The sequence below is a fragment of the Schistocerca americana genome, chromosome 2 (genome assembly GCF_021461395.2).
Source record: "Schistocerca americana isolate TAMUIC-IGC-003095 chromosome 2, iqSchAmer2.1, whole genome shotgun sequence".
NCBI classification, from domain to species: Eukaryota; Metazoa; Arthropoda; class Insecta; order Orthoptera; family Acrididae; genus Schistocerca; species Schistocerca americana.
Window position 1 is genome coordinate 541,047,518 of NC_060120.1, and position 19,473 is coordinate 541,066,990.

At 42.5% G+C, this 19,473-nt stretch overlaps 1 protein-coding gene across 1 annotated transcript in view; it reads left to right on the plus strand.

Moving 5' to 3' along the window:
* Positions 1–1,564: 1,564 nt before the first annotated feature.
* LOC124592068 (cytochrome b5-related protein-like) overlaps positions 1,565–19,473 on the plus strand; it is a 34,666-nt gene continuing 16,757 nt past the window's right edge. The window contains exon 1 of the mRNA XM_047131794.1: positions 1,565–1,692. Coding sequence (XP_046987750.1) covers positions 1,682–1,692 — 11 coding nt within the window. The 5' untranslated portion in view covers positions 1,565–1,681. The remainder of the gene's footprint in view (positions 1,693–19,473) is intronic.

Sequence of the window (19,473 nt, forward strand, 5' to 3'; positions counted from 1 at the left end):
ACTGCTGCATAGAATTAACAGGTGACAATTATACGAGGAACTTAATTGAGAATGATAAAGTTTTGAACTTCCCTGCGTAGTTCGCGACCGTTTACAAATTGAAGTTAAAGCAATTACAGCTCTCGGCCACAGAATTTCAGTCTTTTGACTTGCTTTCACCACTTTTATCAGTGCCTTCATCAGAAATTAAATATTCACATTGGCCTATAACATAAGTACAAAGTTATGGTTTTTTTTTTTATAAAAGTGTAAGTACTGACTAACAATACAAGAAAGGAACAGTACATACACGTCACGTATAAGATAAATATCAAGCGAATAACGTATCTGGACTGACCTGTATGCTACCTAGATTGTAAAAATATCTGGTGTCACCTGGAACACCACACCAGAAGAGCGGAACATCATGCGGATGGTCTAACCGACATTAGTGAAGACGAAAAACAGATAAAAATGACGATGAGTGAGTTATTGGAGTAGGAATGGGACACTGATGTTGCCTTTCGAACCTACGTCAGTAATTTACTGGAGCAATCTCACAAACAGACACAGAAACGTGCTGTGATGATAACGTCTTATGTCCATCCTCGAGCTTCGTGTAGGCAAATATTTAAAAAAATAGACATACTAACAACAGACTCACAGTACATCTATTCTCTTAAGAAATTTATAGTGAAGAATCCGGCATTTTCAGAAAGTAATGAACAAAAACAACCTTCGTTATCGACAATTTAACATTAATGTTGTGCAAAATGGAGTAAATAAAAAATATTTGAACACTTCCTTCGTGAATTCAGAATGCTGGCAGATAATGAAATTTTTAAAATCAAATTGAAATAATTATTACTTGACAACTCCTTCTACTCAACAGATGAATCTTGGAGTAGATAATAATTAAGTGGCTGAATTACTTTATCAGATTTTGTTGTAGATTCAAATAAGAAAATAGTTTCGTTTTGACATTGACCACATCACGGTGAGTTGTTGTCAGTACGATCAACATAACATGCAAATGACTGAGTGAAACTAAAATAACTGCACTTGTGAACGCGAGTGAAGCTGCTACACTTTAATAGTTCAAAAACAGTAAAATTTTTGTCTGTTACGTTTATTATTTACATAAAATTGACTCTTGATGCCCTTTCTTTCTGGGGTACTTTGTGCCCTAAAATATTAGAGGTAAGAGGCTTATCTCAAAAACGTACAAAAAGATTGTGGAAAATTAAATTTGTCCAATTATAGCTAAACCGTCACGGGGTGAGAGAGAACCGGTTTATCGTTACGTAGCTCCTCGACATCTAGTGCCATCTGGTGGAGGTTACGTATTTAGGGAAAAATTAGAGCCAGCTATTTCTTTTTGTATGCGTAAAGTTCACGGATCCTTCGAGTGTCCGTAGCCTCTGGTGGCTGGCTTGCTCGCCTCTTAGCGCGTCACCCAGCGCTGGCGTAATTTTTGACGACAAGTGTCAGCAGGTCGTGTTTCTGTAAGCAAGAGCGCGCGATACGCCTGGGAGGGGAGCCTGTGTTTACTCGGTGCCACTGACTGATAAGCGTCGGCCAATTTCGAACTAGCTTAACACTCCAATTAGAGGACAGCTGATACGGTGACCTCGACTGGCCGTCATAGTAGTTATTAAAAGTGAGGCAGATCGGCTCCCGTGTCAGTCCAACCCTAATCGCCATGGAGAAAGGGTAAGTGCCCGTGTCCTGCACCACAAATTATGCAGTTATCGACCTCAGCTCACATGAACTGTACTTCCATTTTATAAGCAAAAACTGAGCTACTAGTACATTGTTTAACAGAGATATTTATTCCCGGAAGCTGTTACCAAGTTGAGAATTAGTCTTGCCTCTTTGTGTGTTAATAGTGGCGTGTACTCCAAGAGTGTTGACGCGCAATTATCATTCACATTTCTGGTAACTAACCTGTGAAAAGGAATGCGAGACATGGATTGTCTTCAGGTTATGACTGTGATCTTTCACTGCTGTATGGGACCCTATTCATCAACACAAGTATTATTTTTCCTATAATTAGCCTTACTATGATGTAAAGGTACCATTTAACCTTCAGTTTACGTTAAGGTATTCTGCTGTCGGATGTCATTCCTGTCACCACTTGGTCATATAATGGATAGTAAAATCGTGTACTCCAGCCGTCTGAGAATTGTTATAACCTGTTCGGTGTGTTTCTGTGTTGTAATTATTTGTGCATTATGTTTCTTTGGAAGCTGGAAAAAACTTGCCTGCATTATACTGTGCGAATAGGTCGCAGAAATGAAACTGAAAATGTGTACATGTATCCTCTCGTACCTGTCAGTCACACCTCCAAATGCTTCATTGTATTGTTATTGTATTGTGTTGCGTTGATGAGCACCCCTAAAATCTTCTCTATTACAGAATATACTCGTGTATGAAACAGTAATTGGCGTCTTTCAGAAATAAAGCAGGTTGCCGAAAAGTAGTATACATGTTGCTAGCTAAAGAAATTGTACCGTTATACATTGACGAGCTGAAGAAACTGGTACACCTGCCTAATATCGCATAGGGCCCCCGCGAACGTGCAGAAGTGCCGCAACACGACGTAGCATGGACTCAACTAATGTCTGAAGTAATGCTGGAGGGAACTGACATCATGAATCCTGCAGGGCTGTCCATAAACCCGTAAGACTACAAGCGGTACAGATCTCTTTTGAACAGCACATTGCAAGGCATCCCAGATATGCTCAACAATGTTAATGTCTGGAGAGTGTTCCTGAAGCCACTCCGTAGCATTGTCTTGCTGGAATTGCACAACTCCCCGTCAGAATGGACAATGGACATGAATGGATGCAGGTGATCAGACAGGATGCTTAGGTATGTGTCGCCTGTTAGAGTCGTACCTAGACGTATCAGGAGCCCCAAATCATTCCAACTGCACACGCCCCACACCATTACAGATCCTCCACCAGCTTGAACAGTCCCTTGCTGACATGCAGGGTCCATGGATTCATGAGTTTGTCTTCATACCCGTACTCGTCCATCCGCTCGATACAATTTGAAACGAGACTCGTCCGACCAGGCAACATGTTTCCAGTTATCAGTAGTCCAAAGTCGGTGTTGTCGAGCCCAGGCGAGACGTAAAGCTTTGAGTTGTGCAGTCATCAAGGGCACACGAGCGGGCCTTCGCCTCCGGAAGCCCATATCGATGACGTTTCGTTGAATGGTTCGCACGCTGACACTTGCTGATGGGCCAGCATTGAGATCTGCAGCAGTTTGTGAAAGGGTTGCACTTCTGTCACGTTGAATTATTCTCTTCCGTCGTCGTTGGTCCCGTTCTGGCAGGATCTTCTTCCGGTCGCAGCGGTGTCGGAGATTTGATATTTTACCGGATTCCTGGTATTCACGGTAACTCCCTGAAATGGTGGTACGGGAAAATCCCCACTTCATCGCTGCCTCGGGGATGCTGTGCCCTATCGCTCGTGCGCCGACTATAACACCACGTTCAAACCCACTTAAATCTTGATAACCTGCCATTGTAGTAGAAGTAACCCATCTAACAAATGCCGGCCGCTGTGGCCGAGCGGTTCTAGGCGCTTCAGTCTGGAACCGCGCGACCGCTATGGTCGCAGGTTCGAATCCTGCCTCGGGCATGGATGTGCGTGATGTCCTTAGGTTAGTTAAGTTTAAGTAGTTCTAAGTCTAGGGGACTGATGACCTCAGATGTTAAGTCTCATAGTGCTGAGAGCCATTTGAACCATTTTCTAACAAATGCACGATGCACGAGACACTTGTTGTCTTATATAGGCGTTGCCGACCTCAGCGCCGTATTCTTCCTATTTACATGTCTCTGTATTTGAATAAGCGTACCTATACCAGTTTATTTGGCGCATCAGTGAAAATTGCTAGTTCGAAAAACACAGACGCATATTCCACATGTGTCACAGCACATTAATAGTAATTGTTGCTATTTTCGTGCTTTGAAGATCAGATTACAAAATAAAACACTAACACAAGGAAAAACATACGCATTACATAACCAAAGGCGCTCAAATACACAATCAGAATAAATAAAAAGATTAGACTGCAGGATCACTAACAAAAGATAGTCCGCGCAGCCCAAAAATCTAGCTTTTTGAATAGTTTTGAACAGATCGTCCACAGTTCGAACTTTGTTCAGCTTCCTGCAGATGAGAAGAAGTTGGGCATCCTGTAGTTCCTCACAGCCACAGAGTATATCTCTTATACCATATGACTCCATCGCTCCTGCTTCCCCTTGCTTCACGTCACTCCAGTCCTTGGCTGTTAAGGGTCCTTTCTCATCAGTTAGTCTCTAAAAGAAGCGATTTTTACGATAACTTGGAAAAAAATGAAGCAATCAACCTAAATCTTTTTGCACGTTATTTGTTTACTCTTGGACAACATTTCCTGATTTTTCGAAAGTAATTCAGTCATCATTAAACCTTCCGTCCAAGAATTTAAGTGGCTCTGTCCAAAATGAGGTGAGTCCATGACGGAAGCCATGCCATCTGCAAATCGTATCTGGTATAAAAAAAAATCTATAGAACAATGCGCTCGAAGTAATAATACAGTTTTTGGAATTTGACAAAATAATAAAATGGCGAACGCTTGAAACAAAGATGTAGTTTCGTCATGTGCTTTGGACACGTTTCTCTCGGTAACTAATGAATAAATTAGTCTATTACTCGTTGCGGACATGCCCAAGGAGTAATTCGGTCACATTTCAGAAAGATATCTTTATTGGTGTACCCTGCATCTCAAACTGAAGGAATGAATTACGGGCGCACTTATAAAGATATCATTCTGAAACTTAGCTGAATTACTTCTCAGGCATGTTCACAAGGTGTAATAGGCATTTTTTCAAATTTTAATTTACTCATTGGTTATTACGAAAAGTCACCAAAAGCACATGACAGATGAACATCATTGTTTCAAACATTTTATAATTTTATCAAATTAAAAAAAACTGTGCTATTACGGCTTGTGCAATAGCCTAAAGATCAAGAAAACTGTTTTTTTTTTATTTCACATAAGATTTTCTGACTGCAGGACATCTGTCAACGACTCATCTTATTTTGAACACAATGTTGCCCAAGAATCAACAAGTAACATCCAAAAGGTATACGTTGATTGCTTCATTAATTTTTCCAAAAATATTGTAAAAATAGCTTGTATTATAGGCTGACTGAGGAGAATTGACCCTCAAGTGCTCCATGTCGTATAACGCTTGTCTAGGTCAGCAACAGATTTCGCTTTGTTATTGTCGGATTCATGTCCAGGTGGGTCACTTCTCCAGAGCTCTTTTCGTCTGAACGTAGGATGTGATGGAATTGGGTCATATCGTTTACAGCAAGACGTATCTTCATCTATGAAACTGGATTTCGGAACCGACTAAAGAGTATCTGCTGTCATTTAGTGTTTTAGATCGAAACTTCAAATTCGGAGTAAAGGTAATCCAAGTCTTATATTGTAGAATAAGTGCATCCTTAGGCAGTTAAAGCAGGGTACCTGTGGGAATTCTACACACATCAAAAAAAAGTTTTGAATCACCCCGATCCCCAGAACGCCTGAAGACAGACGTTGACTGTGGACATTGTATCACAGAAACAGTCCACTTGACTGTTCAGAGATGTTACTAAACTCGCCCAAAGACGTGAATAACCGTGCATGAGCAGCGTCTATTAGACGGAGGGGTCCCGACAGCCGATCAGTTCCAGTCATAAACATTAAATGGCCTTCGCCTTATTGCTTTTATCCGCCAAAGCATTATGGCGAAGGCCATTTAATTTTTAGTTTTGGGCCTTCACTTCTGTCCGGTGTCTTTTTTTTAGCCCTTTTTCTACGTACCTGTTTTTAGCTGTCTTCTATTATGTTAATTGGGACTGACATATAGTCGTCTTTTAGCTCCTCTCTGTCTTCGTGTTCTATAGTTTTGATTTGGGCGCTTTTGACCCCAGTTGCTTTTTGCGCCCTAAAGCAAAACAAAACAAAACAGAAACAAACCAGGATGGAGGTACACTGCTCGTATTGCCTGTAGTTTAGCCATGCCTAGACTATCAATACCGCGTCGGCCGGAGTGGCCGTGCGGTTCTAGGCGCTACAGTCTGGAGCCGCGAGACCGCTACGGTCGCAGGTTCGAATCCTGACTCGGGCATGGATGTGTGTGATGTCCTTAGGTTAGTTAGGTTTAAGTAGTTCTAAGTTCTAGGGGACTGATGACCTCAGATGTTAAGCCCATAGTGCTCAGAGCCATTTGAACCATATCAATACCGCGGTTCGATTGCGTCGGCATTGTTACTTTGTGCCAGGAAGGGCTCTCAACAAGCGAAGTGTCCAGGCGTCTCGGAGTGAACCAAAGTGATGTTGTTCGGACATTGAGGAGGTACAGAGAGACAGGAACTGTAGTTGACAAGCCTCGCTCAGGCCGCCCAAGGGCTACTACTGCAGTGGATGATCGCTACCTACGGATTATGGCTCGGAGGAACCCTGGCAGCAACGCCACCATGTTGAATAATGCTTTTCGTGCAGCCACAGGACGTCGTGTTACGACTCAAACTGTGCGCAATAGTCTGCATGATGCGCAACTTCACTCCCGACATCTACGGCGAGGTCCATCTTTGCAACCACAACACCATGCAGCGCGGTACAGATGGGTCCGACAACATGCTGAATGGACAGCTCAGGACTGGAATCACGTTGTCTTCACCGATGAGTGTCGCATATGCCTTTAACCAGACAATCGTCGGAGACATGTTTGGAGGCAACTCGGTCAGGCTAAACGCCTTAGACACACTGTCCAGCGAGTGCAGCTACGTGGCGGTCCCCTGCTGCTTTGGGATGCCTTTATGTGGGGCCGACGTACGCCGCTGGTGGTTACGGAAGGCGCCGTAACGGCTGTACGATACGTGAATGCCATCCTCCGACCGATAGTGCAACCATATCGGCAGCATATTGACGAGGCATTCGTCTTCATGGACGACAACTCGCCCCCCCCCCCCCATCGTGCACGTCTTGTGAATGACTTCTTTCAGGATAACGACATCGCTCGACTAAGAGTGGCCAGCATGTTCTCCAGACATGAACCCTATGGATCATGCCTGGGTTAGATTGAAAAGGACTGTTTATGGATGACGTGGCCCACCAACCACTCTGAGGGATCTACACCGAATCGCCGTTGAGGAGTGGGGCAATCTGGACCAACAGTGCCCTGATGAACTTGTGGATAGTGTGCCACGACGTATACAGGCATGCATCAATGCAAGAGGACGTGCTACTGGGTATTAGAGGTACTGGTGTGTACAGCAGTCTGAACTACCACCTCTGAAGGTCTCGCTGTATGGAGGAACAAAATGCAATGTGTGGTTTTCATGAGCAGTTAAAAGGGTGGAAATGATGTTTATGCTGATCTCTATTCCAATTTTCCGTACAAGTTCCGGAACTCTCGGAATCGAGGTTATGAAAAACTTTTTTGATGTGTGTATTTTACTGAGTGTACTAGTAAATAAATTAAATACGATCAACTACTAGTTATCTATACGAATACTTACCTGACAGTCAGTAGCAGTGGTCAAACTGTGCAAGAGTTGTTCTTGTCTTCTTTGAAACAGCCTACAGATTGTTGTACTAGAAGTGGAAAGTACCATGCCACCGGGCCAGACTTAATCTAGCGGCGACCATATGACAGAGTGAATATTACCGCTTTATTTGACCTGTGGATAATCGCGGGCTGTACTAATACAAGCTCATTCAGTTGTTCAAGTTTTAAAATCACCGTTTTTCTTTTTTGGTTTGCTTTTAAAATACCTGATATTTGTCAAACATGAAAGGTTGAAAATTAAGGTAGAAAACAGCTGTAGAATGTGAATAGCAGTTACATTAGGGACTATGATGCTTCAGAAGAGTAACGAATTCGTTAATTTAAAATTTCCTCTCTGTCACAGTCAGCAGGTGTCTCATTAACGATAGCCAGTGCAGAGGTAATTTTCCACGGTGTGTTTCCTAAATAGAATATACTGTGATTTAATTTATGTGTAGGTAAACCATACACAGTCTTATGAATGCATTCTGTTTGATGCCAAGATAAAAAAATAAACCGAGTAATATAATTAAACTTTCAAACCGCTGTAAAAATAACGCCACTGGTAAAAATGACGTCAAACTGCAACGGAAACTTATCGGAGAAGCGGAAAAACGCATGGCAGATAAAAATAAATAGTTATAAAATGTAGCAATCGATGGCGCTGTGAGCATTATAATTTAATAGTGGTCGACCACAAATGACAATTGAAATATACAGCAATGCCTAGCCTAAGGTGTATGTTTGACGTTCAAGAAACTGTACACTGGTTACAGTGTGCAGTTAAACAGGGTGTACAGGTGTGATACTGTTAGTTACGTAAGCCCATCCACCACGGCAAGATCGTATGGAATCGGATGCAAAAAATCGGTTTTTAATTGTCCTGAGGTCAAAAACCGCATAAAAAGCATCACTCACGTCGGTTTTTAATTGTCCTGAGGCCAAAAACCGCATAAAAAGCATCACTCACGTCGGTTTTTAATTGTCCTGAGGTCAAAAACCGCATAAAAAGCATCACTCACGTCGGTTTTTGATTGTCCTGAGGCCAAAAACCGCATAAAAAGCATCAATCAAAATCAGATCGGACTATTAACTTCCGTGGGCCTGGCACAAATCATGTTCAATATGCTGTCCACCGTTTTCTGCAATTAGTTGAAATCGTGAAGCAGCATGTTCCACTACTGATCGAAGTGCTTTTGGGGTGACTTTCAGAATGTGTTGAACAATGCGTGCCTTCAGTGCAGCTAAGTCTGCAATCTGAACAGTGAACACGACATCTTTCAGATAGCCCCACAGCCAGAAGTCACACGGATTAAGATAAGGTGATCGGGACGGCCAGGATATAGGGAAATGGCTTTGGTAATTCTAGCATTTCCGAAATGACTCTTCAGCAGGTACTTTACTGGACTTACAATGTGCGGAGATGCGCCATCTTGCATAAAAATGATCCCATCCACGCATCCACGCTCTAGGAGAGCTGGAATGACGTGGTTGCGCAAAAGACACTCATAGCACTTTCCAGTGACAGTACATGTAACAGGACCGGAAGAACCTGTCTCTTCGAAAAAATGTGGCCCTATGATAAATGATGCCGTAAACCTGCACCACATAGTGACCTTTTCAGGATGAAGTGCTACTGGCTGATTTGCGTGTGGATTTTCCGTTGCCAATATTCGAAAATTCTGTATATTGACGTATCCTGTCAGATGGAAGTGGGCTTCGTCTGTCCACAAAATCTTCCACGGCCAATCATTATCCACATCCCTGTGAGTAAGAAATTCTAAAGCAAAGGTCTCTCTTGCTGGCAGGTCAACAGGAAGCAACTCGTGCACACGGGTAATTTTGAATGGATAGCAAAGAAGGATATTTCGTAGGTATTTACGCACCGTTCACAAGGGTATGTCCAATGTTCGGGCAATTCTCTGTGCACTAAACGTTTGCACACCACCACTCGTTTCCTCCTGCACTGCTGTGGCCACTGCTTCCACTGACGTCGAATCAGTTCGTTTCCTCCCTCTACCAGGTTGCACAACAAAAGAACCAGTCTTTTCTAATTTCCGAATCATTTTCTGTAGACCCACGGCAGTCATCGGACCAACGTCTTTTTTCAAACCCTTCAGTGTCCTAAACTTCTGCAGAGCGACGTGTGCACAGTTATTATTCTTGTAATACAGCTTTACAAGCAGAGCGCGATCCTGCATTGAGACCGTCATGGCGAACGTCGCAGACGCTAAAGGAGGAAAAGCCGTGTACCCGGCGTGTTTAAACTAACTTCAATGGGGCGTGCGCATGACAGGTTCAAATGGCTCTGAGCACTATGGGACTTAACATCTTAGGTCATCAGTCCCCTAGAACTTAGAACTACTCAAGCCTAACTAACCTAAGGACATCACACACATCCATGCCCGAGGCAGGATTCGAACCTGCGACTGTAGCAGTCCCGCGGTTCCGGACTGTAGCGCCTAGAACCGCACGGCCACCGCGACCGGCGCATGACAGGCGTTTTCATTTGCGTAATCTGATGCACACAGCGCTATGTATTGATCAATTTTCACACTATTTTTTATCTTCTGCCATACGTTTCCCCCCTTCTCCGATAATACTCTGTTGCAATTTGACGTCATTCTGACCAGTGGTGTTATTTATTCAGCGTTTTGAAAGTTTAATTATAATCACCCTGTATATAGTCGAATATTAAGAAATTAGACATTTTGCAAAAAGACGAAAACAGTGTTGACAGCAAACTAAAGCTAGCTTAACATATATTTAATCTACTGGTCTCAAGCCACAAACAATGAACTGATCAGTCATAGCTGAAAATACGATATTACGGTAAAAACCAAATATTTTTTCTGTTATCTTGTGACAGTACCCTGATCCACAATAAAGTATCCAGCCAGTGAATCGGTGAGACATCATCTTTCGCGCTTTCCAGCTACGAGTCTACAGTTCAGTTTTGCGGACACTCCAAGACAGTGTCCAGATGACCGAATTCAGTGAACACGTTACGCCAGCGGACACGAGGGATTTACGGAATGTACACAGTTGAAACACTGTGCCTACGTGGCCGCCAGTGTTACTAGAAAGAACTGACGTGGCGCAGCGGTTAAGGCAGTCAGGAGGAGAGAATTCAAATCCTGTCGGATCACGTACGGTTAGATTTTTCATTGCTTTCCTTAAATAACTTCGTTTGTGATAGGTTTTTGGACGACACGGTATTTTGCAACCCTGTACGCCATGACAGTTTTTGTGCAACTATTTCACTTTTAGGCATCGACGGGTCAGTGCCACGTTCGAGCATGCCTATTGGAGTAGCCCATGACACACCGGTGAAGTTGAAGAATGTCAGGAATCTTAGGAACCTTGAGTTGCAGCCATTTTATCATAAAATTCCAAAATCTAAATTCATACCATGCCATCAGTCAATTCCTCATACTGCATCCCACCGTCGAACTCTTGTAACATATTGCCTGTGATCAGTCAGCAACTGAATGGCTGTGTACCCTCGCACTCAGATGAACGGTGGACCTGGATCGTATCAGTCGCTACCAACAGATCATAAAGCATCAAACGTTTCTTTAATTTGAAGTTATGGCGTGTAGAAATATTTATTTCACTTCGTGGTAGCATCAGAAAATGTTACCGTAATTACACGGTATTAATTTAGGCCTGTAATTGTGAAACTTTTTACTTGTGCGGTTGATTGCTTTTTGTCGAATTCTCTTCTAACCATTTTTTATCTCGCAGTTCTTTTGTAACAAATGATTAACAGGATTATATTGTGAACGCGCATACTGACTGTACTGGCGTTTTCGGTGCGTGCGGGCGCTTGTCTGTCAGTCATAACTGTCTTTGTTCGTACCACTTCAATAATTTTATTGTAGCAGTGGTACAACATATATACGAATTTATCGTTTTATAGTATCAGTAATCTTGATATTGGGTGAAGACAATTGTGTTCAATTCCAAGACGGCTCTCTCAAGTGCTAAGCAGATTCTTACATTCCATTTTCCCGTCGTCTTCGACTTAAGTTACGTGAAATGGAAAAATAATATTGTCTTTACTCAATGCAGAACCTGTAATTCTGGCACAACAGATAGCCAACAGAAATCAAGCCGGATTGTCGCAACTTTCTTGTGTAAGTAGGCTGTTTAGGTTTTTATGTTGGTAACGCCACGTAGCGATCTGTATGAAAATCACTGAGTGTGCTGTGTGCAGTCTGAGGCTGGTCGGCATTGTTGCAATATTTGCTGTTATAGTGTTTGGCAGTTGGATGTGAACAGCGCGTAGAGTTGCGCAGTTGGAGGTGAACCGCCAGCAGTGGTGGATGTGGGGAGAGAGATGGCGGAATTTTGAGAGAGGACGAATTGGACGTGTGTCCATCAGAAAGAGTAAATTTCTAATATTGGGTATCATGGACTGTAAATTTCTAATATTGGGTATCATGGACTGATATATATATATATATATATATATATATATATATATATATATATATATATATATATATATATATATAATGACTTTGAACACTATTAAGGTAAATACATTGCTTGTTCTCTGTCAAAATCTTTCATTTGCTAACTATGCCTTTCAGTAGTTAGTGCCTTCAGTAGTTTGAATCTTTTATTTAGCTGGCAGTAGTGGCGCTCGCTGTATTGCAGTAGTTCGAGTAACGAAGATTTTTGTGAGGTAAGTGATTTGTGAAACGTATAGGTTAATGTTAGTCAGGGCCATTCTCTTGTAGGAATTTTTGGAAGTCAGATTGAGTTGCGCTAAAAATATTGGCTGTCAGTTTAGTGTTGATCAGAATAGGTAAAGAGCGAAATGTCTGAGTACGTTCAGTTCTGCTCAGCTGTTTGAAAGTCAAATAATGTAAGAGGTTTATCAGCACAGTAATTCATTAATTTTTCTAAGGGGGCGTTTCACTTGTTGGTTGATTAAAAAGTCAGAGGACAGTAGCCATTAGACGATTCTCGGGGGGAACGGTGTTTGTGTTTGTCCATTCTAACTTCGGTCTTCGACGGTTTATCGAAATCAATTAAAGCGAATGCCAGGATGGATCCTTCAGAAATGCCGTCGTTGCTCTCCTGCGCCGTGTATTCCAACAGCACTGACAATATTAATTTCTAAGCAGAAAGCCCCCTTGTCTAAACGCACTTTTTTCTATTCACTTGACATCCCGTTGTCTCAAAGTGATGAACATACTGATGAAAATTAGGTTTGGAATCTCATATCACCTCTGTCAAAGCTATATTTCATTACACGTACACAATGCTTTCGTAAGTATGTGGCTCTTAATGTCACCCCCTAATGCTCATCAATGCCAAAATAATTCCCCCTTAATTTAGTTATGGTCAATAAAATTTATCAACGAAAAGCATAAAGAATCAATTAATCGTAGACAAATGGACACCATAGCTTTTTTCTAAACGAGCAATTCTTACTTCGCTTTACGATATTATTCAGATATATAAAGCAAGTAATTATTTATAAATACCTTAAATACAATACGTTACGTCGCTTATTAGTTAGTTTACCAGCAATTCTACATGCATGCACTGGCACCACATACCATTGAAATCCAGATTACTTGTATTAAAAAGAGACAACACTACATTCGTTAAAAAATCCTCAAGTGGCGGATCGTATTGCACTTTCATTTACAGTTTTAGACAAGAATTTGATTTTCATTTGCAAGGCTCTCATCAAACAACGGTAAAATGCTAGTCATCAGTGACAGTGTTAGGCCTCTTTTAGCAGAGTCATCTGGCATCTGTTTGCAATCGATGGAAACCTCTGAAAAATGTTGGACTAAAGCAGCGATGAGAAATATTTTTAATTTATTTCCGAGATAACGCGCGCCACACAAAAGTGAAAGACTAATGTATGTGTTTGTGCATATATTGTAAAGTGGATGACTTGTTCAGTATGTGTGGTGTAACTGTGTCACTCTCCTAAGAAACAAATCGTCTCTGGCATTTTTGATGGGACCATTTCAGGAATGTTTCTCTACCGCGACACAAATCCATTATTGCTTTCGAGATTCTTCTTCCTGTGCATCGCAGAATACACGGAATGAAACGTTGAAAATCAATGAAACTGCAAATACAAGCGACTAACGTGAGTTGCAGTCACGCGTCGTGCCTTTTCTGGAACGTTTACATAAACTATTTTGCCAACGATAAGCTGCTAGGATGTCGGCGAGGGTTATCAGCGAGGGAGACAGGGCATGACCTCTGCCACTTGTCTTATCACACTGTGTGACGTCCTCTGGTAACTGATTACTGAAGAAACGAGGGTCTTCCAGCATGCGATATAGAATCTCCTCCTGCTAACCTAAGACATTAAACCGCAACTGACATGGAGGCGGCTGCGAGATAAGGCTGGCTCTGAGCACTATGGGACTTAACAGCTGTGGTCATCAGTCCCCTAGAACTTAGAACTACTTAAACCTAACTAACCTAAGGACATCACATACATCCATGCCCGAGGCAGGATTCGAACCTGCGACCGTGGCAGTCGCACGGTTCCGGACTGCGCGCCTAGAACCGCGAGACCACCGCGGCCGGCGTGCCAATAAACATAGGTCCAGAAATCAATGGTTTCCCCGTTACAAAGCATTACAACTGAGTACGAGAATACCTTATAACACAGTTTGAGAGGTCCAAATTGCGAATATATGCTTGAGGACAAACACATTACACACTACACGGCCACCGTTCATGCGAAGGAAGCCTTCAGCACCTCTTCCCATGGACACATGTACTCGCCTGATCCGTGGTGCAACACTGGCCATAGATGACAGGGGAGAAAGACAGATGCGGAGTTGTGTAAGGGTGAATGGGCATGTAAGTGTTGCGCAAGTGACCGCCCAGACGAAAGAAACAGGCTACCAACAGTGTCTCCTCAGAGAAAGTTGCTGCGTATTGGCCTCTGCAGCAGGTGTCTGGTTCATGCACCCATACTGACTGCTGTTCATCGGCGATAAAGGCTGCAATTTGCACACCAGTTCCACAACTGGACGTCCACTGACTGGCGACAGGTGGCCTTTTGTGACGACTCACCTTTTATGCTCCATCTGACAGATGGCCGTTGGCGCATACGGCGTGAAACGTGTGAAGGCTGTCACCCTGAAACAACCGTCGGTAGGGTCCAGGCCGCAGGAGGGAGCGTTATAGCCTGAGGAATGTTTTCGTGGCTTTCCCTGGGTGATCTCGTCATTCTGGAAGACACAATGGATCAACAGAGGTATACGTCTATCCTTGGGGATCACGTGCACCCGTACTTGTAGTTGGGTTTTCCTCGGCGCAATCGCATCTATTAGCAGGACAATATAACGTGTCACACAGTCACAGCGTACGCGCATGGTTCGAAGAGCACCAGTATGAGTTTACCGTTCTCTCCACCCAGATCTGGCTGTTCGCGCCGTGGATCATCAACTGGGAAACCTACTGCAGCTGACCACGGCACTGGAGTCACTGGAGTCAGCATAGTTGCACATCCCTGACGGTACCTTCCCACTCTCTCTTCCTGAAAATCTCGCATTTGTCTCGGCTGCAAAAGGCGGTTATTCAGGCGTTTGACAGGTGGTCGCATTAATGTGACTGGTCAGTGTACAAGTGGAATAAATTACCGCTTTTATTTCTATAATTATATCCAGTGTAAATCCAGTCTGTATTTGACACTTTCTTCATAATTATTGCACATACGAAGGGCAGCATCAATTACAAATTTAGCGGTCGAATGATTGTGCTAGTGGCTCTCTTTCAATTTTTGAAGATGAAAGACAGTTCTGTGTCTCTCGTGGGCATTCAGTGACAAAGTACGAAAACATGCGTTAATACAACAATTCTGCTGGTGGGATTTGAAGCGCTATTGGCAACTACCAGTATGTGGCAAATCTCTGCGGAAGTATTAGGGTCACCAGAGTAAACCGTACGCCTGAGGTGTTTTCCAGGAAGATGGTACAGTTTTGCGAGGCCTTAGAGCTACACTATAAAGGTGATTTATTAGGGATTCTGCAGCACTAGTGAATGCTATTACAGCGGTGGCATGAATTTAAGAAAAGCTCTTAGTCCAACAGAAACTCGAATTTCTCTTTTAGAGACGTATTCAGAATGAAGCAGAGGCTTCCAATATATTCTTTTATTGACGATCTTTTATTAACATAAGTGTGAGATACAAGCTTTCTGTTGGCATTCTGCTAATAACTCATCAATTGTGGATCGACTTGAGGCTTCCTGCTCTTTTGCACTGTCTTATATATGCTATGTACCCAAAGATCACACTCGTCTTAGATTATGAGTGGACCCAGTGACTGCCTCACTCTCAAATGAAAGAACAGTACGTTGGTCAGGGTGTAATGCGTCGTACACGCCTCTGTCATCCACTTTTATTTTGCTAAGTACCCTTCAGCCATTTACCACTACACAACAGAAAATGTAACTATGTCTTTCGTCAATGAGGATTCAAGCGCTTATTTGGATTCGTGACAGACATAAATTGATCGGTGTTCCCCTTCATGTGATAATAATGTCTATTTTCGCCCGTGAGAAGAAACGGGAATAGTGAAACCTGGTGTTTCAATGACAGGAAGCCGAATTATTGCTCTGTGGACTATAAACACAACTTTACGCTATGCCGCCGAACGAAGTGATGTAGCAGTTAAGATTCTGGGCGAGTATTGATAGAATACCAGGTCTCATAGTCTTGTCTAAACATCCTCTTTTACACTCCCTATTTCTTTTGTCTCAATAACTTTAGAGGAATGCAGGGGATGATCCCTACAATATATGGGTTTGGTCGGTTTGCTACCGCCATCTAAGTCCGCCAATACACTCACTGATGATACTGAAACCAATCCTGGGCTGTAACATAACATTCTATCTGTGATACAGAATGTCAAATTAAACACTTTCCAGCCGTCTAGTTTCCAACCTTATTTTATTTGGCAACCAGTTTCAGTGTTTTACTACGCCATCTTCAGGCCCCTGACCGACATGTTGGAAGATTCTACCTCGCTTGTAATCAAAGCAGGGGCCAGCAATACGGATATCAGTAGATTTCTGCTATAGTGATGCCGAGTCGGCAGATCGCTATAGCAAAAATCTACTGATATCCGTATTGCTGGCCCCTGCTTTGATCACAAGCGAGGTAGACTCTTTCAACACGTCGGTCAGCGATCTGAAGATTGTGTAGTAAAAAGTTGAAACTGGTTGCCAAATAAAATAAGGTTGGAAACTAGACGGCTAGGAGGTCTTTAATTTGACATCCTGTATAGAATAGCCAAGTACCGCACGCTTATCAAAAAAGATGGACAAACAGAGACTATCTGTGATAAGTTCAATCTCCGCTAGACGACAGCGCTATTTAAATCTGCGGCGAATGCTGGGTAGCAGTGATTCCATACCAAGAAGAAGACATACAGGGTACGTAGGATTAGGATCAACGGCTCGCTAGGGGCCAGGGAAAAACAGTGTTCCTTAGGTCATTGTGCTTCTATCTTAATGGGAAAATACCCTTCACCCTGTAAGTCTTCTTGTCACCAAACTGTGAGTACAAGTCGGTCATCAAGCTGTAACACTGTGACCCCGGAGCAAAGGACTCACTAAGTACAGAGAGCCTAAATTACCTGAGTTGAATGACCAATTCACACTGAATGTACCACTGCGCCATGCTGGATGCAAATTTAGTTGTACTATCCTGTGCCGCACGGATCACAGCAGTAACACTTAGCCCCAGCCGATATGAGATCTTCCGCACAGAGGTGTTGAGCTACTCACAACATTTTCTGATAGAAATTTCTAGTGTGCAATATTTAGAGGTTGGAAATCCTTCGTTTCTTTACTGACATCGGCCTTCGAATTGTGTCCTGTCGATCAGTGTATTCTGTAACGAATGGTGCAGGCTATATCTACATGGATACTCTGAAAATCACATTCAAGTGCCTGGCAGAGGGTTCATCGAACCATCTTCACAGTTCTCTGTTATTCGAATCTCGTATAGCGTGCAGAAAGAATGAACACCTATATCTTTCCGTACGAGCCCTGATTTCCCTTATTTTATCGTGGTTATTGTTCCTCCCTATGTACGTCGGTGTCAACAAAATATTTTCGCATTCGGAGGAGAAATTTAGTGATTCCTCTGCAACGAAAAACGTCTTGGTTTTAATTAGGTCCATCCCAAATCCTGTACCATTTCAATGACACTCTCTCCCCTATTTCGCAATAATACAAAACGTGCTGCCTTTCTTTGAACCTTTTCAATGTTCTCCGTCAGTCCTATCTGGTAAGGATCCCACAACGCGCAGCAGTATTCTAAAAGAGGACGGATAAGCGTAGTGTAGGCAGTCTCCTTAGTAGGTCTGTTACATTTTCTAAGCGTCCAGCCAATGAAACGCAGTCTTTGGTTAGCCTTCCCCACAACATTTTCTACGTGTTCCTTCTAATTTAAGTTGTTCGTAATTGTAATATCCTGGTATTTAGTTGAGTTTACGGCTTTTAGATTAGACTGATTTATCGTGTAACCGAAGTTTAACAAGTTCTATTTAGCATTCATGTGGATGACCTCACACTTTTCGTTATTTAAGGTCAACTGCCACTTTTCGCACCATTCATATATCTTTTCTAAATCGTTTTACAGTTTGTTTTGATATTCTGACGACTTTATTAGTCGATAAACGACAGCGTCATCTGCAAGCAACCGAAGACGGCTGCTCAGATTAGCTCCCAAATCGTTTAGATAGATAAGGAACAGCAAAGGGCCTATAACACTACCTTGGGGAACCCCATAAACCACTTCTGTTTTACTCGATGACTTTCCGTCAATTACTACGAAGTATGACGTCTGTGACAGGAAATCATAAATCTAGTTGTATAACTGAGACGATATTCCATAAGCACGCAATTTCACTACGAACCGCTTGTGTGCTACAGTGTCAAAAGCCTTCCGGAAATCCAGAAATACGGAATAGATCTGAAATCCCTTGTCAACAGCACTCAACACTTCATGTGAGTAAAGAGCTAGTTGTGTTTCACAGGAACTATGTTTTCTAAACCCATGTCGACTGTGTGTCAATAGACCGTTTTCTTCTAGGTAATTCATAATGTTCGAACACAATATATATTCTAAAATCCTGCTGCATATCGACGTTAACGATATGGACATGTAATTTAGTGGATTACTCCTACTACCTTCCTTGAATATTGGTGTGACCTGTGCAACTTTCCAGTCTTTGGGTACGGATCTTTCGTCGAGCGAACGATTGTATATGATTGTTAAGTATGGAGCTAATGCATCAGTATACTCCGAAAGGAACCTAATTGGTATATAGTCTGGACCAGAAGACTTGCTTTCATTAAGTGATTTAAGTTGCTTCGCTGCTCCGAGGATATTTACTTCTGCGTTACTCATGTTGGCAGCTGTTCTTGATTCGAATTCTGGAATATTTACTTTCTCTTCTTTTGTGAAGGCATTTCGGAAGGCTATGTTTAGTAACTCTGCTTTGGCAGCACTGTCTTCGAGAGTATCTCTATTGCTATGGCGCAGAGAAGGCATTGATGTTTCTTGCCGCTAACATACTCAACATACGACCAGAATCTCTTTGGATTTTCTGCCAGGTTTCGAGACAAAGTTTCGTTGTGGAAACTGTTATAGGCATCTCGCATTGAAGTCCGCGCCGAATTTCGAGCTTCTGTAAAAGATCGCCAATCTTTAGGATTTTCTGTCTGTTTAAATTTGGCATGTTTGTTTCGTTGTTTTTGCAAGAATGTTCGAAACCGTTTTGTGTCTCAAGGAGGACCAGCTCCGTCGTTTGTTAATTTATTTGGTATAAATCTTTCAATTGCTGTCAATACTATTTCTTTGAATTTAAGCCACATCTGGTCTACACTTATAT